This window comes from Anomaloglossus baeobatrachus, chromosome 2 (assembly GCF_048569485.1).
Source record: "Anomaloglossus baeobatrachus isolate aAnoBae1 chromosome 2, aAnoBae1.hap1, whole genome shotgun sequence".
Classification (NCBI taxonomy): Eukaryota; Metazoa; Chordata; class Amphibia; order Anura; family Aromobatidae; genus Anomaloglossus; species Anomaloglossus baeobatrachus.
In genome coordinates this window covers 144,007,819-144,025,150 of record NC_134354.1, presented here as the reverse complement: position 1 = coordinate 144,025,150, position 17,332 = coordinate 144,007,819, and the positions used below count along the sequence as shown (strand labels likewise).

General features: G+C 45.4%; 1 protein-coding gene across 2 annotated transcripts in view; it reads left to right on the top strand.

Moving 5' to 3' along the window:
* Positions 1-17,332, top strand: part of SMS (spermine synthase) — a 225,094-nt gene that overhangs the window by 106,720 nt on the left and 101,042 nt on the right. For both annotated transcript variants that reach the window (XM_075333409.1, XM_075333410.1), the window contains exons 7-8: positions 12,481-12,567; positions 14,502-14,616. In XM_075333409.1, the coding sequence (XP_075189524.1) occupies positions 12,481-12,567; positions 14,502-14,616 (202 nt within the window). The remainder of the gene's footprint in view (positions 1-12,480; positions 12,568-14,501; positions 14,617-17,332) is intronic.

Below are 17,332 nucleotides of genomic sequence, written 5' to 3'. Positions count from 1 at the left end.
AGTCCGTGTGCTCAAAGATAAATAGAATATTTGTGAAACATGATTTAGAGTACACACTACCATTCGGAAGAAGCCCAAATGATAATGTCAGTGTGTTCAGTAGTTATAACATAATTTTGACACACTGTTCCGGATACAGATATCACTATTCAGGAACGTCCTCCGGATACAAAATTCACTATACAGGAATGCCCAACGCGTTTCGCCCTTCAGCATCTTAATAGTGCAGGGCTCATCAGGGGCTTATGAATAATTTCTTGATAAATTCTGTAACATGCAAAACACACAAAAATCCCTTATTACCAAGATGTCCAGTACTCCCACTCAGAATACGCTGAGTACATGTCTTCAAGAATACTTATACTGACCAATGTTGGTTAGATCCTAATATTCACAGTGCTAATGAGGGGGATACTGAAATCATATGTCCCGTCCGTTATGTCATCAAAATGGAGTCGCACCTATACCTGTACACAGGTAATTTGTTAATGTTAGAACAGGTTTGATAACCATTCCGTGTCTCATATCATTTATTAGGCTACATACCTACAACTGCTGGTGATGGTTCTAATGAAGTTGTATATCCACAAAGAGGCCACAAAAGTGCTGGAATATGTCTTAAAAGAAGAAGACATGGCATTTGTATACAAATAATGCAGTAGGTACCCAGTAATACATAGGCTGGTAGTCCTCTAATTACCAGATAGAGCTCATAAGTTACCTTAGTATATCTGGGCCCAATCCAGCTTTAATACCACTACGACCAATTATATTTCTGTTACACGCGGCAGTTGTAACCACCACCGTGGAGGGGTAACCAAATGACCTGTCAAGAATCCAAATAGAGGAACCCTATAACATGTGCCCACTAAAAGCACATTCCATAATGACCATTCAAGGGAGCTATCAACAGTACCTCATCCACATATGACGAGTGATTCCTTCTATCCCCCAGCGTGACCAGTCTCCATCAAGTGTTATGCAGCAAAGTATATATAACCAACAGTCCTACATGAAAGATAAGATCATATTATCCCTCTGCAATTATGCTTCCAAAATATGCACCGTCCCAGGCTAAGACCATACCTGGTTACTAGCCCAGAATAAGGGCACAGTTAGATCATACTATAATGATCACGGCAACCCCGGTACCTGGCAATGAAAACAAAAACCGCCTTTAGCAGCTCATAAATATACTGTTTCCCGTTCAAAGGCTCAAAATCCTACCTGATATCCGTCCGTATGGCGTAAGGAGTTCTGGTCTGGCGTACAGGGATGCTAGACTCAAATGGCCATCGCTATTTAAAGGAGCGATGTTATAGGGTTCCTCTATTTGGATTCTTGACAGGTCATTTGGTTACCCCTCCACGGTGGTGGTTACAACCGCCGCGTGTAACAGAAATATAATTGGTCGTAGTGGTATTAAAGCTGGATTGGGCCCAGATATACTAAGGTAACTTATGAGCTCTATCTGGTAATTAGAGGACTACCAGCCTATTTATTACTGGGTACCTACTGCATTATTTGTATACAAATGCCATGTCTTCTTCTTTTAAGACATATTCCAGCACTTTTGTGGCCTCTTTGTGGATATACAACTTCATTAGAGCCATCACCAGCAGTTGTAGGTATGTAGCCTAATAAATGATATGAGACACGGAATGGCTATCAAACCTGTTCTAACATTAACAAATTACCTGTGTACAGGTAGGGGTGCGACTCCATTTTGATGACATAACGGACGGGACATATGATTTCAGTATCCCCCTCATTAGCACTGTGAATATTAGGATCTAACCAACATTGGTCAGTATAAGTATTCTTGAAGACATGTACTCAGCGTATTCTGAGTGGGAGTACTGGACATCTTGGTAATAAGGGATTTTTGTGTGTTTTGTATGTTACAGAATTTATCAAGAAATTATTCATAAGCCCCTGATGAGCCCTGCACTATTAAGATGCTGAAGGGCGAAACGCGTTGGGAATTCCTGTATAATGAATTTTGTATCCGGAGGACGTTCCTGAATAGTGAAATCTGTATCCGGAACAGTGTGTCAAAATTATGTTGTAACTACTGAACACACTGACATTATCATTTGGGCTTCTTCCGAATAGTAGTGTGTACTCTAAATCATGTTTCACAAATATTCTATTTATCTTTGAGCACACGGACTGATTTGACAATAGTAGATGACTGCCAATCCCTTAGAATTTGAAATATTAATAAAATAACTGGGTACCCTGGACTGGGCACTGTCTCCTCACCGTGGTGATACTGCCTTGGGGTCTTCCTTCCATTAGAGGGAGTGCACTATACCTGTTATAGGGAGGGATTGATATAGGGACTAAGTCGTCGTGGAACGGGGGCGTCACTGACATAGGACGCCGACCCCCGTAGTGTAGGAAGGAAGTAGGACAGGGATAATATCTCTCCGTTCCCTCCTCACTTTTTAATTAAGTGTTTATGTATGTATGTATTCTAACCTAATAAAATTTAATTTTTGAAAAAGTAGTGAAGACTATTGTTGTAAAACGCACCTGATTATAAGACGCACCCCCAAATTTGGTGAAGGAAAAGAGAATTTTTTTTTTTTTAATGTTAAATGGGGTCCATCTTATAATGCCTGTGTTCATCTAACAAATCATATAGGGTATATGTCCCTCATAGCCCCCCATCCTAAAATTAGCCCCCCTTAATCTGGATATGGCCCCCTTATATTGAATATAGCCCCCTTGTGATGGCACACGTTCCCCTGTGCTGCCCATGGCCCCTATAGATCGCACAAGTCCCCCTGTGTTAGATATCGCCCCCATAGTGCTGCCCATGGCCCCTATATAGATCGCACAAGTCCCCCTGTGTTAGATATCGCCCCCATGGTGCTGCCCATGGCCTCTATATAGATCGTACAAGTCCCCCTGTGTTAGATATCGCCCCCATAGTGCTGCCCATGGCCCCTAAATAGATCGCACAAGTCGCCCTGTGTTAGATATCGCCCCCATAGTGCTGCCCATGGCCCCTATATAGATCGCACAAGTCCCCCTGTGTTAGATATCGCCCCCATGGTGCTGCCCATGGCCCCTATATAGATCGCACAAGTCCCCCTGGGTTAGATATCGCCCCCCATAGTGCTGCCCATGGCCCCTATAGATCGCACAAGTCCCCCTGTGTTAGATATCGCCCCCATAGTGCTGCCCATGGCCCCTATATAGATCTCACAAGTCCTCCTGTGTTAGATATCGCCCCCATAGTGCTGCCCATGGCCCCTATATTGATCGCACATGTTCCCCTGTGTTAGATATCGCCCCCATAGTGCTGCCCATGGCCCCTATAGATCTCACAAGTCCTCCTGTGTTAGATATCGCCCCCATAGTGCTGCCCATGGCCCCTATATAGATCGCACATGTTCCCCTGTGTTAGATATCGCCCCCATAGTGCTGCCCATGGCCCCTATAGATCGCACAAGTCCCCCTGTGTTAGATATCGCCCCCATGCTGCTGCCCATAGTAAAATAAAACACTCTTTCCTTACCTCCTGTAGCGCTGATCTCCCTCCTGTCTCCCTCCATGCTTCTGTTCCTCCACTTCCTGGTTCTTCGTGCCGGTCATGTGATCGGCACAGCAGAGTGAGATCTCTGGGTGCCTGATCACAGTGGAAGCAGGGACACCGGGGAGAAACGCTGGAGGGGGTAAGTAAAGCTTTTTTAGAATGAGTAGCAGCATGGGGGCCATATCTAACACAGGGGGGGGGAGCATGTGCCATCACAGGGGGGCGCAGGGACAAATAATATGCACCGCTCCCCCAGCCCCGTCACTGCGGTGCGATTTCAGCACCACCGGAGATGGACAGCGGCTGTACATATTATATGAGTGGGAGCAGGAGATCAAGACTGCAGCCCACAGCGTTCACCTGCCCCCAGCAGCGCCCACCTCCCCTGGACCCTGCAGTGTGTGTATATATATATATATATATATATATATATATATATATATATATATATATATATATATATATACACCCCCCCCTATATTCGGCTTATAAGACGCACCCCCTACTTTCTTTGGGGGAACAAAAGTGCGTCTTCTAAAGCGAAAAATACAGTAAGTTTGGGGTCACTCAGACAATTGTCTTTTCCATTTTATTTATGAAATAAGTTGCATGTTGAATAGAAAATATAGTCCAGACATTGACGAGGTTAGAAATAATGATTTTTACTTGAAATAATAATTTTCTTTGTCGCTCCTAATTGGGAGACCCAGACAATTGGGTGTATAGCTATGCCTCCGGAGGCCACACAAAGTATTACACTAAAAGTGTAAAGCCCCTCCCCTTCAGCCTATACACCCCCCGTACTGCTACGGGCTCATCAGTTTTTATGCTTTGTGCGAAGGAGGTCAGACATCCACGCATAGCTCCACAGCTTAGTCAGCAGCAGCTGCTGACTATGTCGGATGGAAGAAAAGAGGGCCCATAACAGGGCCCCCAGCATGCTCCCTTCTCACCCCACTTTTGTCGGCGGTGTTGTTAAGGTTGAGGTATCCATTGCGGGTACGCAGGCTGGAGCCCACATGCTGCTTTCCTTCCCCATCCCTCAATTAGGGCTCTGGGTGAAGTGGGATCCTTTCGGTCTCCAGGCACAGGAGACCGTGCTCCATCCACAGCTCCTGAGGACCCTGCTGGATAGGAGCCGAGTATCGTTCAGGGACATGGCCCTGCTACTTGGAGGTACTCTGTGTCCCCGTGGGGACTGCGCACAGCAACACTCCAGCATTGCTGGGTGTGCTAGTGCACCGGGGACAGCAGCGCTGGCTGCATGTGTGCCACTATACACTCAGCGTCGCTGAGTGTATTTGTGTAGGGGGACTGCCGCGCTGACCGCCGCTGCCATGGTTATGCCTGCGGCGCGGCTGGGACTGTTAGTGCGCCGGGGACTTCCGCGCCGACCGCGCTTATACAGTGGCCGCGCTTATAACTATAGTCCCCGGCTTCTGCGGCCTAGTCTCATTCTTTTCCCGCCCCCAGCCCTGCCAGTCAGGGGAAGGGCGGGACGCTGTACAGGTCGGCAGCACTGAGGGCTGGAGCATGCTTTGCATACTCCACCCCCCTCACTCTGCACAGTGGGGCACCAGTTCCCGCACTTTTCTGGGTCACGCCCACGGCTCCCTCCTCTCCCCAGGACGCTGGCAGCCATTCCTCTCAGCTCTGCTAACGCTGGAGAGGAGAGACAAGCTCAAAGAGACCCAGGCAGGAATTCTGGTGCCCACACAAACGCTTTGCGCAGGCGGTAAGCAGCACCTGTGGTGCTGGCCCCACTAGTGCAGAAGTGTATTTATAGTTTATATGATTATAGTCTATACTTTACACTGTAGGGTGCACTGTTGATTTGTGGCTATTTACCCTCCTGTATTGCTCAGAGGAGACAACAGCATGTCGTCCACAAATAGCAAGGGTGCCATGGCACAGACTTACTATGCTGCCTGTGCAGCATGTACGGCTATACTGCCGGAAGGTTCCACTGACCCTCATTGTGTGCAATGCTCGGCCCCTGTGGCACTTTCTCAGCCGGAGCCTCTGCTAGGGGTGGCCCAGGGAGAACCACCTGTTAACACTGTCCAGGTGACAGGGACGGAGTTTGCAGTTTTTACTGAAAGACTTTCTGAGACTATGGCTAATATATTAGAAGCCTTGCAGTCCAGGCCGGCATCTCAAGCCAGGGGCACTGTGTTATCATTGTCCCCTGGTTCCCCTCAGTTGGAACAGCAATGTCTTCCCGGGGTGTCTCATGGATCCCAGGGTGAGGTCTCTGACACGGACCGCAGCCCCAGACCGACTAAGCGAGCTCGCTATGAAATTCCCTCGACATCATCACAATGTTCAGGGTCTCAGCGAGAGGACTCTCTGTATGATGAAGCGGAGGTAGCTGATCAGGATTCTTATCCTGAAGCCGCTCTCAACCTTGATACTCCTGATGGGGACGCCATAGTGAATGATCTTATTGCGTCCATCAATGAAATGTTGAATATTTCTCCCTCAGCTCCTCCAGTGGAGGAGTCAGCTTCTCAGCAGGAGAAATTCCGTTTCAGGTTTCCCAAGCGTACAAAGAGTATGTTTCTGGACCACTCTGACTTCAGAGAGGCAGTCCAGAAACACCGAGCTTATCCAGATAAGCGTTTTTCCAAGCGCCTTAAGGATACACGTTACCCTTTTCCCCCTGACGTGGTCAAGGGCTGGACTCAGTGTCCCAAGGTGGATCCTCCAATCTCCAGACTGGCGGCTAGATCCATAGTTGCAGTGGAAGATGGAGCTTCACTCAAGGATGCCACTGACAGACAGATGGAGCTCTGGTTGAAATCCATCTATGAAGCTATCGGCGCGTCTTTTGCTCCAGCATTCGCAGCCGTATGGGCACTCCAAGCTATCTCAGCTGGTCAGGCGCAAATTGACGCACTCACGTACGTCTGCGCCGCAGGTGGCGTCCATAACCTCTCAAACGTCGGCATTTGCGTCCTACGCTATTAATGCTGTCCTGGACTCTGCGACCCGTACGGCGGTTGCAGCCGCCAATTCGGTGGTAATACGCAGGGCCTTGTGGCTGCGGGAATGGAAGGCAGATTCGGCTTCCAAAAAGTGCTTAACTGGATTGCCATTTTCTGGCGACCGTTTGTTTGGTGAGAGATTGGATGAAATCATCAAACAATCCAAGGGAAAGGAAACATCCTTACCCCAAGCCAAACCAAAAACACCCCAACAGAGGAGGGGACAGTCGAGGTTTCGGTCCTTTCGGGGTGCGGGCAGGTCACAATTCTCCTCGTCCAAAAGGCCTCAGAAGGATCAGAGGAACGCCGGCGCATGGCGGTCTAAATCACGCCCTAAAAAGACCGCCGGAGGTGCCGCTACCAAGGCGGCTTCCTCATGACTTACGGCCTCCTCACACCGCATCCTCGGTCGGTGGCAGGCTCTCCCGCTTTTGCGACACCTGGCTGCCACAAGTAAAAGACCGTTGGGTGAGAGACATTTTGTCTCACGGTTACAGGATAGAGTTCAGCTCTCGTCCTCCGACTCGATTCTTCAGAACATCTCCGCCTCCCGAGCGAGCCGAGGCTCTTCTGCAGGCGGTGGGCATTCTGAAGGCAGAAGGAGTGGTGGTCCCGGTTCCTCTTCAGCAACAGGGTCACGGTTTCTACTCCAACCTGTTTGTGGTTCCAAAGAAGGACGGGTCCTTCCGTCCTGTTTTGGACCTAAAACTGCTCAACAAACACGTAAGGACCAGGCGGTTCCGGATGGAATACCTCCGCTCCGTCATCGCCTCAATGTCCCAAGGAGATTTCCTAGTATCGATCGATATCAAGGATGCTTATCTCCACGTACCAATTGCTCCAGAGCATCAGCGCTTCTTGCGCTTCGCCATAGGAGACGAACACCTTCAGTTCGCGGCACTGCCGTTCGGCCTGGCGACAGCCCCAAGGGTTGTCACCAAGGTCATGGCTACAGTAGTTGCGGTCCTCCACTCTCAGGGTCACTCAGTGATACCTTACTTAGACGATCTGCTGGTCAAGGCACCCTCTCAAGAGGCATGCCAACACAGCCTCAACGTTACTCTGGAGATTCTCCAGAGTTTCGGGTGGATCATCAATTTTCCAAAGTCAAATCTGACACCGGTCCAATCACTGACATATCTTGGCATGGAGTTTCATACTCTTCCAGCGATAGTGAAGCTTCCGCTGGACAAACAGCGTTCACTACACACAGGGGTACAATCTCTCCTTCAAGGTCGGTCACACCCCTTGACGCACCTCATGCACTTCCTGGGGAAGATGGTGGCAGCAATGGAAGCAGTCCCTTTCGCGCAGTTTCACCTGCGTCCTCTTCAATGGGACATCCTACGCAAGTGGGACAGGAGGCCGACGTCCCTAGACAGGAACGTCTCCCTCTCTCAAGCAACCAAAGCTTCCCTTCGGTGGTGGCTTCTTCCCACCTCATTATCGAAAGGGAAATCCTTCCTACCCCCATCCTGGGCGGTGGTCACGACGGACGCGAGTCTGTCAGGGTGGGGAGCAGTCTTCCTCCACCACAGGGCTCAGGGTACGTGGACTCAGCAAGAGTCCTCACTTCAGATCAATGTTCTGGAGATCAGGGCAGTGTATCTTGCCCTAAAAGCGTTCCAGCAGTGGCTGGAAGGCAAGCAGATCCGAATTCAGTCGGACAACTCCACAGCGGTGGCTTACATCAACCACCAAGGTGGGACACGCAGTCGGCAAGCCTTCCAGGAAGTCCGGAGGATTCTGCTGTGGGTGGAAGCCACAGCATCCACCATATCCGCAGTTCACATCCCGGGCGTAGAAAACTGGGAAGCAGACTTTCTCAGTCGCCAGGGCATGGACGCAGGGGAATGGTCCCTTCACCCGGACGTGTTTCAGGAGATCTGTTGCCGCTGGGGGATGCCGGACGTCGACCTAATGGCGTCACGGCACAACAACAAGGTCCCAACATTCATGGCTCGATCTCAAGATCACAGAGCTCTGGCGGCAGACGCCTTAGTTCAGGATTGGTCGCAGTTTCAGCTTCCTTATGTGTTTCCTCCTCTGGCTCTGTTGCCCAGAGTGTTACGCAAGATCAGGGCCGACTGCCGCCGCGCCATCCTCGTCGCTCCAGACTGGCCGAGGAGGTCGTGGTACCCGGATCTGTGGCATCTCACGGTCGGCCAATCGTGGGCACTGCCAGACCGACCAGATTTGCTGTCTCAAGGGCCGTTTTTCCATCTGAATTCTGCGGCCCTCAACCTGACTGTGTGGCCATTGAGTCCTGGATCCTAGCGTCTTCAGGATTATCTCAAGAGGTCATTGCCACTATGAGACAGGCTAGGAAACCAACGTCCGCCAAGATCTACCACAGGACGTGGAAAATATTCCTGTCGTGGTGCTCTGCTCAGGCGTTTTCTCCCTGGCCATTTGCCTTGCTCACTTTTCATCTCAATCAGGACATCTCCTTACCCTCGTTTTGTCCTCATCCAGTTCACCAATGTGAAAAGGATTTGCACTTGTTAGATCTGGTGAGAGCACTCAGACTCTACATTTCTCGTACGGCGCCCCTGCGCCGCTCCGATGCTCTCTTTGTCCTTGTCGCTGGCCAGCGTAAAGGGACACAAGCTTCCAAATCAACCCTGGCTCGGTGGATCAAGGAACCAATTCTCGAAGCTTACCGTTCCTCGGGGCTTCCGGTTCCCTCAGGACTGAAGGCCCATTCTACCAGGGCCGTGGGAGCGTCCTGGGCCTTGCGACACCAGGCTACGGCTCAGCAGATGTGTCAGGCAACTACCTGGTCGAGCCTGCACACTTTCACGAAACACTATCAGATGCATACCTATACTTCGGCAGATGCCAGCCTAGGTAGGCGAGTCCTTCAAGCGGCAGTTGCCCACCTGTAGGACGGAGCCGTTACGGCTCTATTATGAGGTATTATTTACCTACCCAGGGACTGCTTTTGGACGTCCCAATTGTCTGGGTCTCCCAATTAGGAGCGACAAAGAAGAAGGGAATTTTGTTTACTTACCGTAAATTCCTTTTCTTCTAGCTCCAATTGGGAGACCCAGCACCCGCCCCTGTTTTTGTATACACATGTTGTTCATGTTAAATGGTTTCAGTTCTCCGATATTCCTTCGGATTGAATTTACTTTAAACCAGTTTATAATTTTTTCCTCCTTCTGGCTTTTGCACCAAAACTGATGAGCCCGCAGCAGTACGGGGGGTGTATAGGCTGAAGGGGAGGGGCTTTACACTTTTAGTGTAATATTTTGTGTGGCCTCCAGAGGCATAGCTATACACCCAATTGTCTGGGTCTCCCAATTGGAGCTAGAAGAAAAGGAATTTACGGTAAGTAAACAAAATTCCCTTCTTCTCCTTCAAACTTTGCTTTCGTCACAGAATGCTCCTTTGCAGCAATTCCAGCTTTGCAGACCTTTGGCATTCTAGCTGTTAATTTGCGGAGGTAATCTGGAGATATTTCCCCCCATGCTTCCCCCCCACTCACAAGTTGGATTGGCTTGATGGGCACGTTTTGCATACCATACGGTCAAGCTGCTCCCACAACAACTTAATAGGGTTGAGATCTGGTGACTGGGCTGGCCACTCCTCCACAGATAGAATACCAGCTGCCTGCTTCTTCCCTAAATAGTTCATGCATAATTTGGAAGTGTGCTTTGGGCCATTGTCCTGTTGCAGGATGAAACTGGCTCCAATTAAGTGCTATCCACAGGGTATGGCATGGCGTTGCAAAATGGAGTAATAGCTTTCCTTATTCAAAATCCCTTTTATCTTGTACAAATCTCCCACTTTACCAGCACCAAAGCAACCCCAGACCATCACATTACCTCCACCATGCTTGACAGATGGCGTCAGGCACTCTTCCAGCATCTTTTCAGTAGTTCTGCGTCTCACAAATGTTCTTCTGTGTGATCCAAACACCTCAAACTTTGATTCATCTGTCCATAACACTTTTTTCCAATCCTCCTCTATCCAATGCCTGTGTTCTTTTGCCCATATTAATCTTTTCCCTTTATTAGCCAGTCTCAGATATGGCTTTTTCTTTGCCACCCTTCCCTGAAGGCCAGCATCCCGAAGTCTCCTCTTCACTTTAGATGTTGACACTGGTGTTTTGCGGGTACTATTTAATGAAGCTGCGAGTTGAGGACCTGTGAGGCGTCGATTTCTCAAACTAGAGACTCTAATGTACTTGTCTTGTTGCTCAGTCGTGCAGCGGGGCCTCACACTTCTTTCTACTCTGGTTAGAGCCTGTTTGTGCTCTCCTCTGAAGGGAGTAGTACAAACCGTTGTAGGAAATCTTCAGTTTCTTAGCAATTTCTCACATGGAATATCCTTCATTTCTAAGAACAAAAATAGACTGTTTAGTTTCACATGAAATTTCTCTTTTTCTGGCCATTTTGAGAATTTAATGGAACCAGCAAATGTAATGCTCCAGATTCTCATCTAGCTCAAAGGAAGGTCAGTTTTATAGCTTCTCTAATCAGAAAAACTGTTTTCAGCTGTGCTAACATACTTGCACAAGGGTTTTCAAGGGATTTCTAAACATCCATTAGTTTTCTAACACAGTTAGCAAACACAATGTATAATTAGAACACTGGAGTGGTGGTTGTTGGACCTGGGCCTCTATACACCTAAGTAGATATTGCATTTAAAACCAGATGTTTGAATCTAGAATAGTCATTTACCACATTCACAACGTGTAGAGTGTATTTCTGTTTAATTTAATGTTAGCTTCATTGAAAAAAAATGTGCTTTTTTTTCAAAAATAAGGAAATATCTGAGTGACTCTAAATTTTTTAACTGTAGTGTATATGTGTGGCCCATGTGGAGTATATAGGAAATAGCCAAAATGTCATAGTATAGCGGCAGTGACATATGATAGAAAATACAACAGCCATTACCAAGAGGGTAACAGTAACTAGCTATAGTATATCAAACAGGCCACAAACAAATACTATAAGAAATAGAAGCATACATGCACGTGATTGTCAGATCAATAATAATCTATGAAGAAATAAGTAAAGATATAGATGTGGGACCTGTAAGAAACAAACTCCAACAAAGGTATATGGAGAAGGCAAAGCTGGATCATTTCATTATTGCATGTGGTCTGTGGGGTAATGTTTTCTCTTGTGGTGTCTTATAGAACATGCTGTCGCATCTTTGCCTGATATGAGATGGAAGTGACAAAGCTGTAGTAAGTGACCTCAGCACCGCCCGCTGATGCTATCCCGGTGGTGAGAAGGGATGTCGGCCATAGAAGCTGTAGGAAAGTGAGTGTAGGGTCATCCTATTGTGACGTCCTGTTGGAGACTCCATTCAAATGAAACATTACGGAAGTATAGAAACAAATGACAGATATAAGGACTATCAGGATAGAGGGAATGGTAGGAAACGATATAATAGAGCAAATTACAAATGTTGGTAGGGATTAAAGGGTTATTCCCATCTCCAAGATCCTATCCCAATATGTAGTAGATGTAATAATAATAATATTAGCAAATACCTCCAATTAGAAATGTAGTATAGTTCTCCTGATATAGCCATGTCTCTTATCTCATGTGCAGGACATGGCAGTAACATGATTACAACCGCTATCGACTAACTGTCCCTATATGCATGGCTGTAACCTTGGATACCTAAGCTGCTATGTCCTGCACATGAGGTAAGTGTGATAATGTTTCAGAAGAATTGCACATGGAGGTATTTGCTAACAACATTATTGCACATACAATAAAACAGGTGTCGGTATCGGCTCTAGACCATAAGATCTTCTGTATCCAGCACTGGTGAGTTATTTCAGATGGCCATTACAGTGATCCGGAGAGGCAAGGGTAGAAATTGAGTGACAGTATCAATAACACTACTGTTCTGTGTCATTCAGCTTAGATTTGATTATATTACCACTAATCCAGAATCACACCTTAACGCACTTTATACATAGACCAAATGGTGATCGATGGATGTAGACAGCATATGCGAAAAACATGCGGTGATGTGTTAGACAATCTAAAAGGTGACTGTTATCAGGTAAGTGTCTGTTATTACACATTACACATGCACACTAATTGTTTTTGGCTCCCTTGAAATCCAATAGGCATCCATTGATTTTAATGTTCACCCGAAGCCTTCTAGAATTAGTTGCTCCTTTTACAGTAGATAATGGAACCCTCAACTTATGCTTATATTATTATATATATTATTATTTATACATATGTCATTTTATTTTAGACTCTATCTTAGTTCCCAATTAAATACCTATTTTCCATACAAATGGATAATTTGTAATCGGGAAGGAGGAAACCCCCAGCCAGATTACCAGCAACTCAAAATAACCATGAAAAAACTGGGAAAGAAGGAGTTAATGCTGAAGCAAATTTCATTAATTAAAAAATATTATTCACAATAAAGCGCAATCGTGAGTAAAAACATGTAAAGATCAAAACAGGAGGAAGAGTCTGACATTAAAAGAAAAAGTCCCAAAGAGTCCTGCAAAATGCATAACACATACACAAGCACCGATGTAAGGTGGTAATAATTTGAATGGATGCAGGACAAAAATAGAAACACCACAGACAGGCCCCTGGCCAGTTTAGAGAGCCAGTTCACCAGGGTAACATGCAGGACAATAAATAAATAACAGTTACTAGAAGTAAAAAAAAATAAAACTGCACACAGCCCAGATTAGAATGGTATAAGAGAGAACAATGCTCAAATTACCTAAGTGAAACTAGGCCAGGGATCCGGGGTGGTGTACCCCAACGCACGTTTCACAGCCTACAGGATCACCTACTACTTCATCAGGGGGAAGAAGAGAGGTAATTGGAGCATTGTTCTCTCTTATACCGTTCTAATCTGGGCTGTGTGCAGTTTTCTCTAAACTGGCCAGGGGCCGGGCTGTGGTGTTTCTGTATTTGTCCTGCTTTGATTCAAATTATTACCACCTTACATTTGTGCTTGTGTATGTGTTATGCATTTTGCAGGACTCTTTGGGACTTTTTCTTTTAATGTCAGACCCTTCGTCCTGTTTTGTTGTTTTCATGTTTCTACGCACGATTGCACTTTATTGTGCATAATTTTTTTTTAATAAATAAAATTTGCTTCAGCATTAACTCTTTGTTCTCTATTTTTTCATTCTATCTTAGTTCCCATACTGCTACACCTTTTGAGTTTATAAATCAGGTTCTTTTCACACCTACGTTAGATACTTTTTTAGTAGCTTCCATCACAGATTCAATTGAAAATGGCAAAAAAACAATTACAGACACCAGATGAAACCCATAAAAGTCAATGGGGTTATCTTTCTGCTAGTATAAGAGAAAAAATGTAAATGCTAGCTGAGACGTGAGAACCCACGGCGGATGCTTCCTTTTCTGTAGACATGACTTTTCATTAGTCATCTCATCATAACAGGATTACAATTACAGGTATCACCTATATGACAAAGGTGATGATCACAGCACACCTCCTCCCCCTCTCTGCACACTGACCATCGCACCTGTAGTCTGACAATTCCTTTTTTGTAGTAGGGACTTTTTTCTAGTCATCTCATTTTCATAGCTGGCAAAATAAGATTACAGGTATCACATGTATGACATTAGAGGATAGTCACAGGTTACCTCCTCCCCATCCCTGAACAGTGACCCCCGCACAGGTCACAGATCATGCCCAAAAAACTCTTTTGAAAACGAGTCTGATCCTGACTATTGCTGCCTGTAATTCATATGGCTGCTGTAAAAAAAATCTTTAAATTCTATAATTAGCAGCTCGTGTTCAGAAAATTGTATAAACTTACCAATCTACCTTCAAAAGGAATCTTTCTTTACTTCTTTATTTCAATCTAAAAACGTAAAATCTTGCATTTACCATATGTATTTGTTTGTGATCCTTGTTAATAATTATACTAATTCTTTTTTTTTTTTTTTTTTTTATTATTTTTATTTTATGATTCTTTACATGTACAGGTTTTGGTTGAAGATTGCGTCCCAGTGCTGAAAATGTATGCCAAAGAAGGGCGAACATTTGATTATGTGATTAATGACCTTACTGCTGTCCCCATCTCCACATCTCCAGAAGAAGGTGATTCTTACTACGTTTCTGCTCTGTATCATTAAAGCACCTTTAGGTGCTTTAAATCTAAGTCAACTTACTGTGATCTTATACTTGCCTTCTGGCGGCTTCATCCTTTTTTGGCAGTACTACGGTTTTGTGACGCCATCATCTGGCCATAACTTTAGAATGGCCAGAAGTTACCCCACAAAATCTCAATATACCTTATCTTTATGAGAGCCAGAACAAGGCACCTAGACAGATGTATTAATTTTTGACCCCCGACAGGCTCCATCAAACACTGGAGCTAATGATAGGTCACAAATCGGAGACCAGGCAGGGCACTTACAGTGGGAACGGAAAGTATTCAGATCCCTTTAAATTTTTCACTTTTTGTTTCATTGCAGTCATTTGGTAAATTTAAAAAAGTTGATTTTTTTTTTCTCATTAATGTACACTCTGCACCCCATCTTGACAGAAAAAAACAGAACTGTAGAAATTTTTGCAAATTTATTAAACAAGAAAAACTGAAATATCACATGGTCATAAGTATTCAGACCCTTTGTTCAGTATTAAGTAGATGCACCCTTTTGAGCTAGTACAGCCATGAGTCTTCTTGAGAACGATGCAACAAGTTTTTCACACCTTAATTTGCGGATCCTCGGCCATTCTTCCTTGCAGACCTCTCCAGTCCCATCAGGTTGGATGGTGAACGTTGGTGGACAGGCATTTTCAAGTCTCTCCAGAGATGCTCAATTGGATTTAGGTCAGCGCCCTAGCTAAGCTGTGGGCCGGTCAAGGATGGTCACAGAGGTGTTCTGAAGTCACTCCTTTGTTATTTTAGCTGTGTGCTTAGGGTCATTGTGTTGTTGGAAGGTGAACCTTCGGCCAAGTCTGAGGTCCAGAGCACTGTGGAAGAGATTTTCTTCCAGGATATCTCTGTACTTGGCCGCATTCATCTTTCCTTCAATTACAATTAGTCCTCCTGTCCCTGCAGCTGAAAAACACCCCCATAGCATGATGCTGCCACCACCATGTTTCACTGTTGGGATTGTATTGGGCAGGTGATGAGCAGTGCCTGGTTTTCTCCCCACATACCGCTTAGAATTATCACCAAAAAGTTCTATCTTTGTCTCATCAGACCAGAGAATCTTATTTCTCATAATCTGGGAGTCCTTCATGTGTTTTTTTGCAAACTCTATGTGGGCTTTCATATGTCTTGCACATGAGGAGAGGCTTCCGTCTGGCCAAACTTCCATAAAGGCCCGACTGGTGGAGGGCTACAGTGATAGTTGACTTTGTGGAACTTTCTCCCATCTCCCTACTGCATCTCTGAAGCTCAGCCACAGTAATCTTGGGGTTCTTCTTTACCTCTCTCACCAAGGCTCTTCTCCCACGATTGCTCAGTTTCCCTGGACGGCCAGGTCTAGGAAGAGTTCTGGTGGTCCAAACGTCTTCCATTTAAGGATTATGGAGGTTACTGTGCTCTTAGGAACCTTGAGAACTGCAGAAATTCGTTTGTAACCTTGGCCAGATCTGTGCCTTGCCACAATTCTGTCTCTGAGCTCCTTGGTCATTTCCTTTGACCTCATGATTCTCATTTGGTCTGACATGCACTGTGAGCTGTGAGGTCTTATATAGACAGTTGTGTGCCTTTCCAAATCAAGTCCTATCAGTTTAATTAAACACAGTTGGACTCCATTGAAGGAGTAGAACCATCTCAAGGAGGATCACAAGGAAATGAACAGCATATGACTTAAATATCAGTGTCTGAGCAAAGGGTCTGAATACTTAAGACCATGTGATATTTCAGTTTTTCCTGTTTAATAATTTTGCAAAAATTTCTACATTTCTGCTTTTTTCTGACAAGATGGGGTGCAGAGTGTACATTAATGAGAAATAATATTAACTTTTTTGAATTTACCAAATGGCTGCAATGAAACAAAGAGTAAAAAATGTAAAGGGGTCTGAATACTTTCCGTATCCACTGTTCATTTAAACAGCACTCTTGTGGTGAAATAAAAAAACAAAACAAAACATTTAATTGAAACATTAAAGGGTTTGTACACTACCATGCAATTGTTTGTTATTAAACCCAGGGAAGTGGAAAAAAACGCATACTCTCCTCTTGGACCGGTGCTGGTCCTCCATATTCGTGCTCAGCACTGCATCTTTCCCCCATCTTTTGCCATCAGTATTCAGCTTGTGCCTACTGATCAACTACAGCACTTTGTTTGAACTGAATAAATACTGCTGATCCATGGAGACTGATGGGGGGATGCAGTACTGGGCATGGAGCAGCAGCATTGATATGATTCCCCCCCCCTTTTTGGGCCCTTTAATTAGATTACATTATTACATGTATTACATAGGATATTCTTTAAAAGGGTGAACAAAGTCCAAAGTAATTTTCCTCCTAATTATTTATTTAATACCATAATATAAACTGTTTTCTAATATACTTGAATTAAAAATACCATCTGCTTCCCTAACTACACTATCTAACTGCTTTTACATATTTGTTTCCTACCGTGTCTCCCCGAAAATAAGACATCACCAAAAAATAAGACCTAGCAGGAGTTTTCAGCAAGGCTTAAATATAAGACATCCCCCGAAAATAAGACTAAAGGCCCGCGTTACACGCTATGATTTATCTGACGATATGTCGTCGGGGTCACGGTTTTCGTGACGCACATCCGTCATCGTTAGTGACTTTGTTGCGTTTGACACCTACGTGCGACTCCGA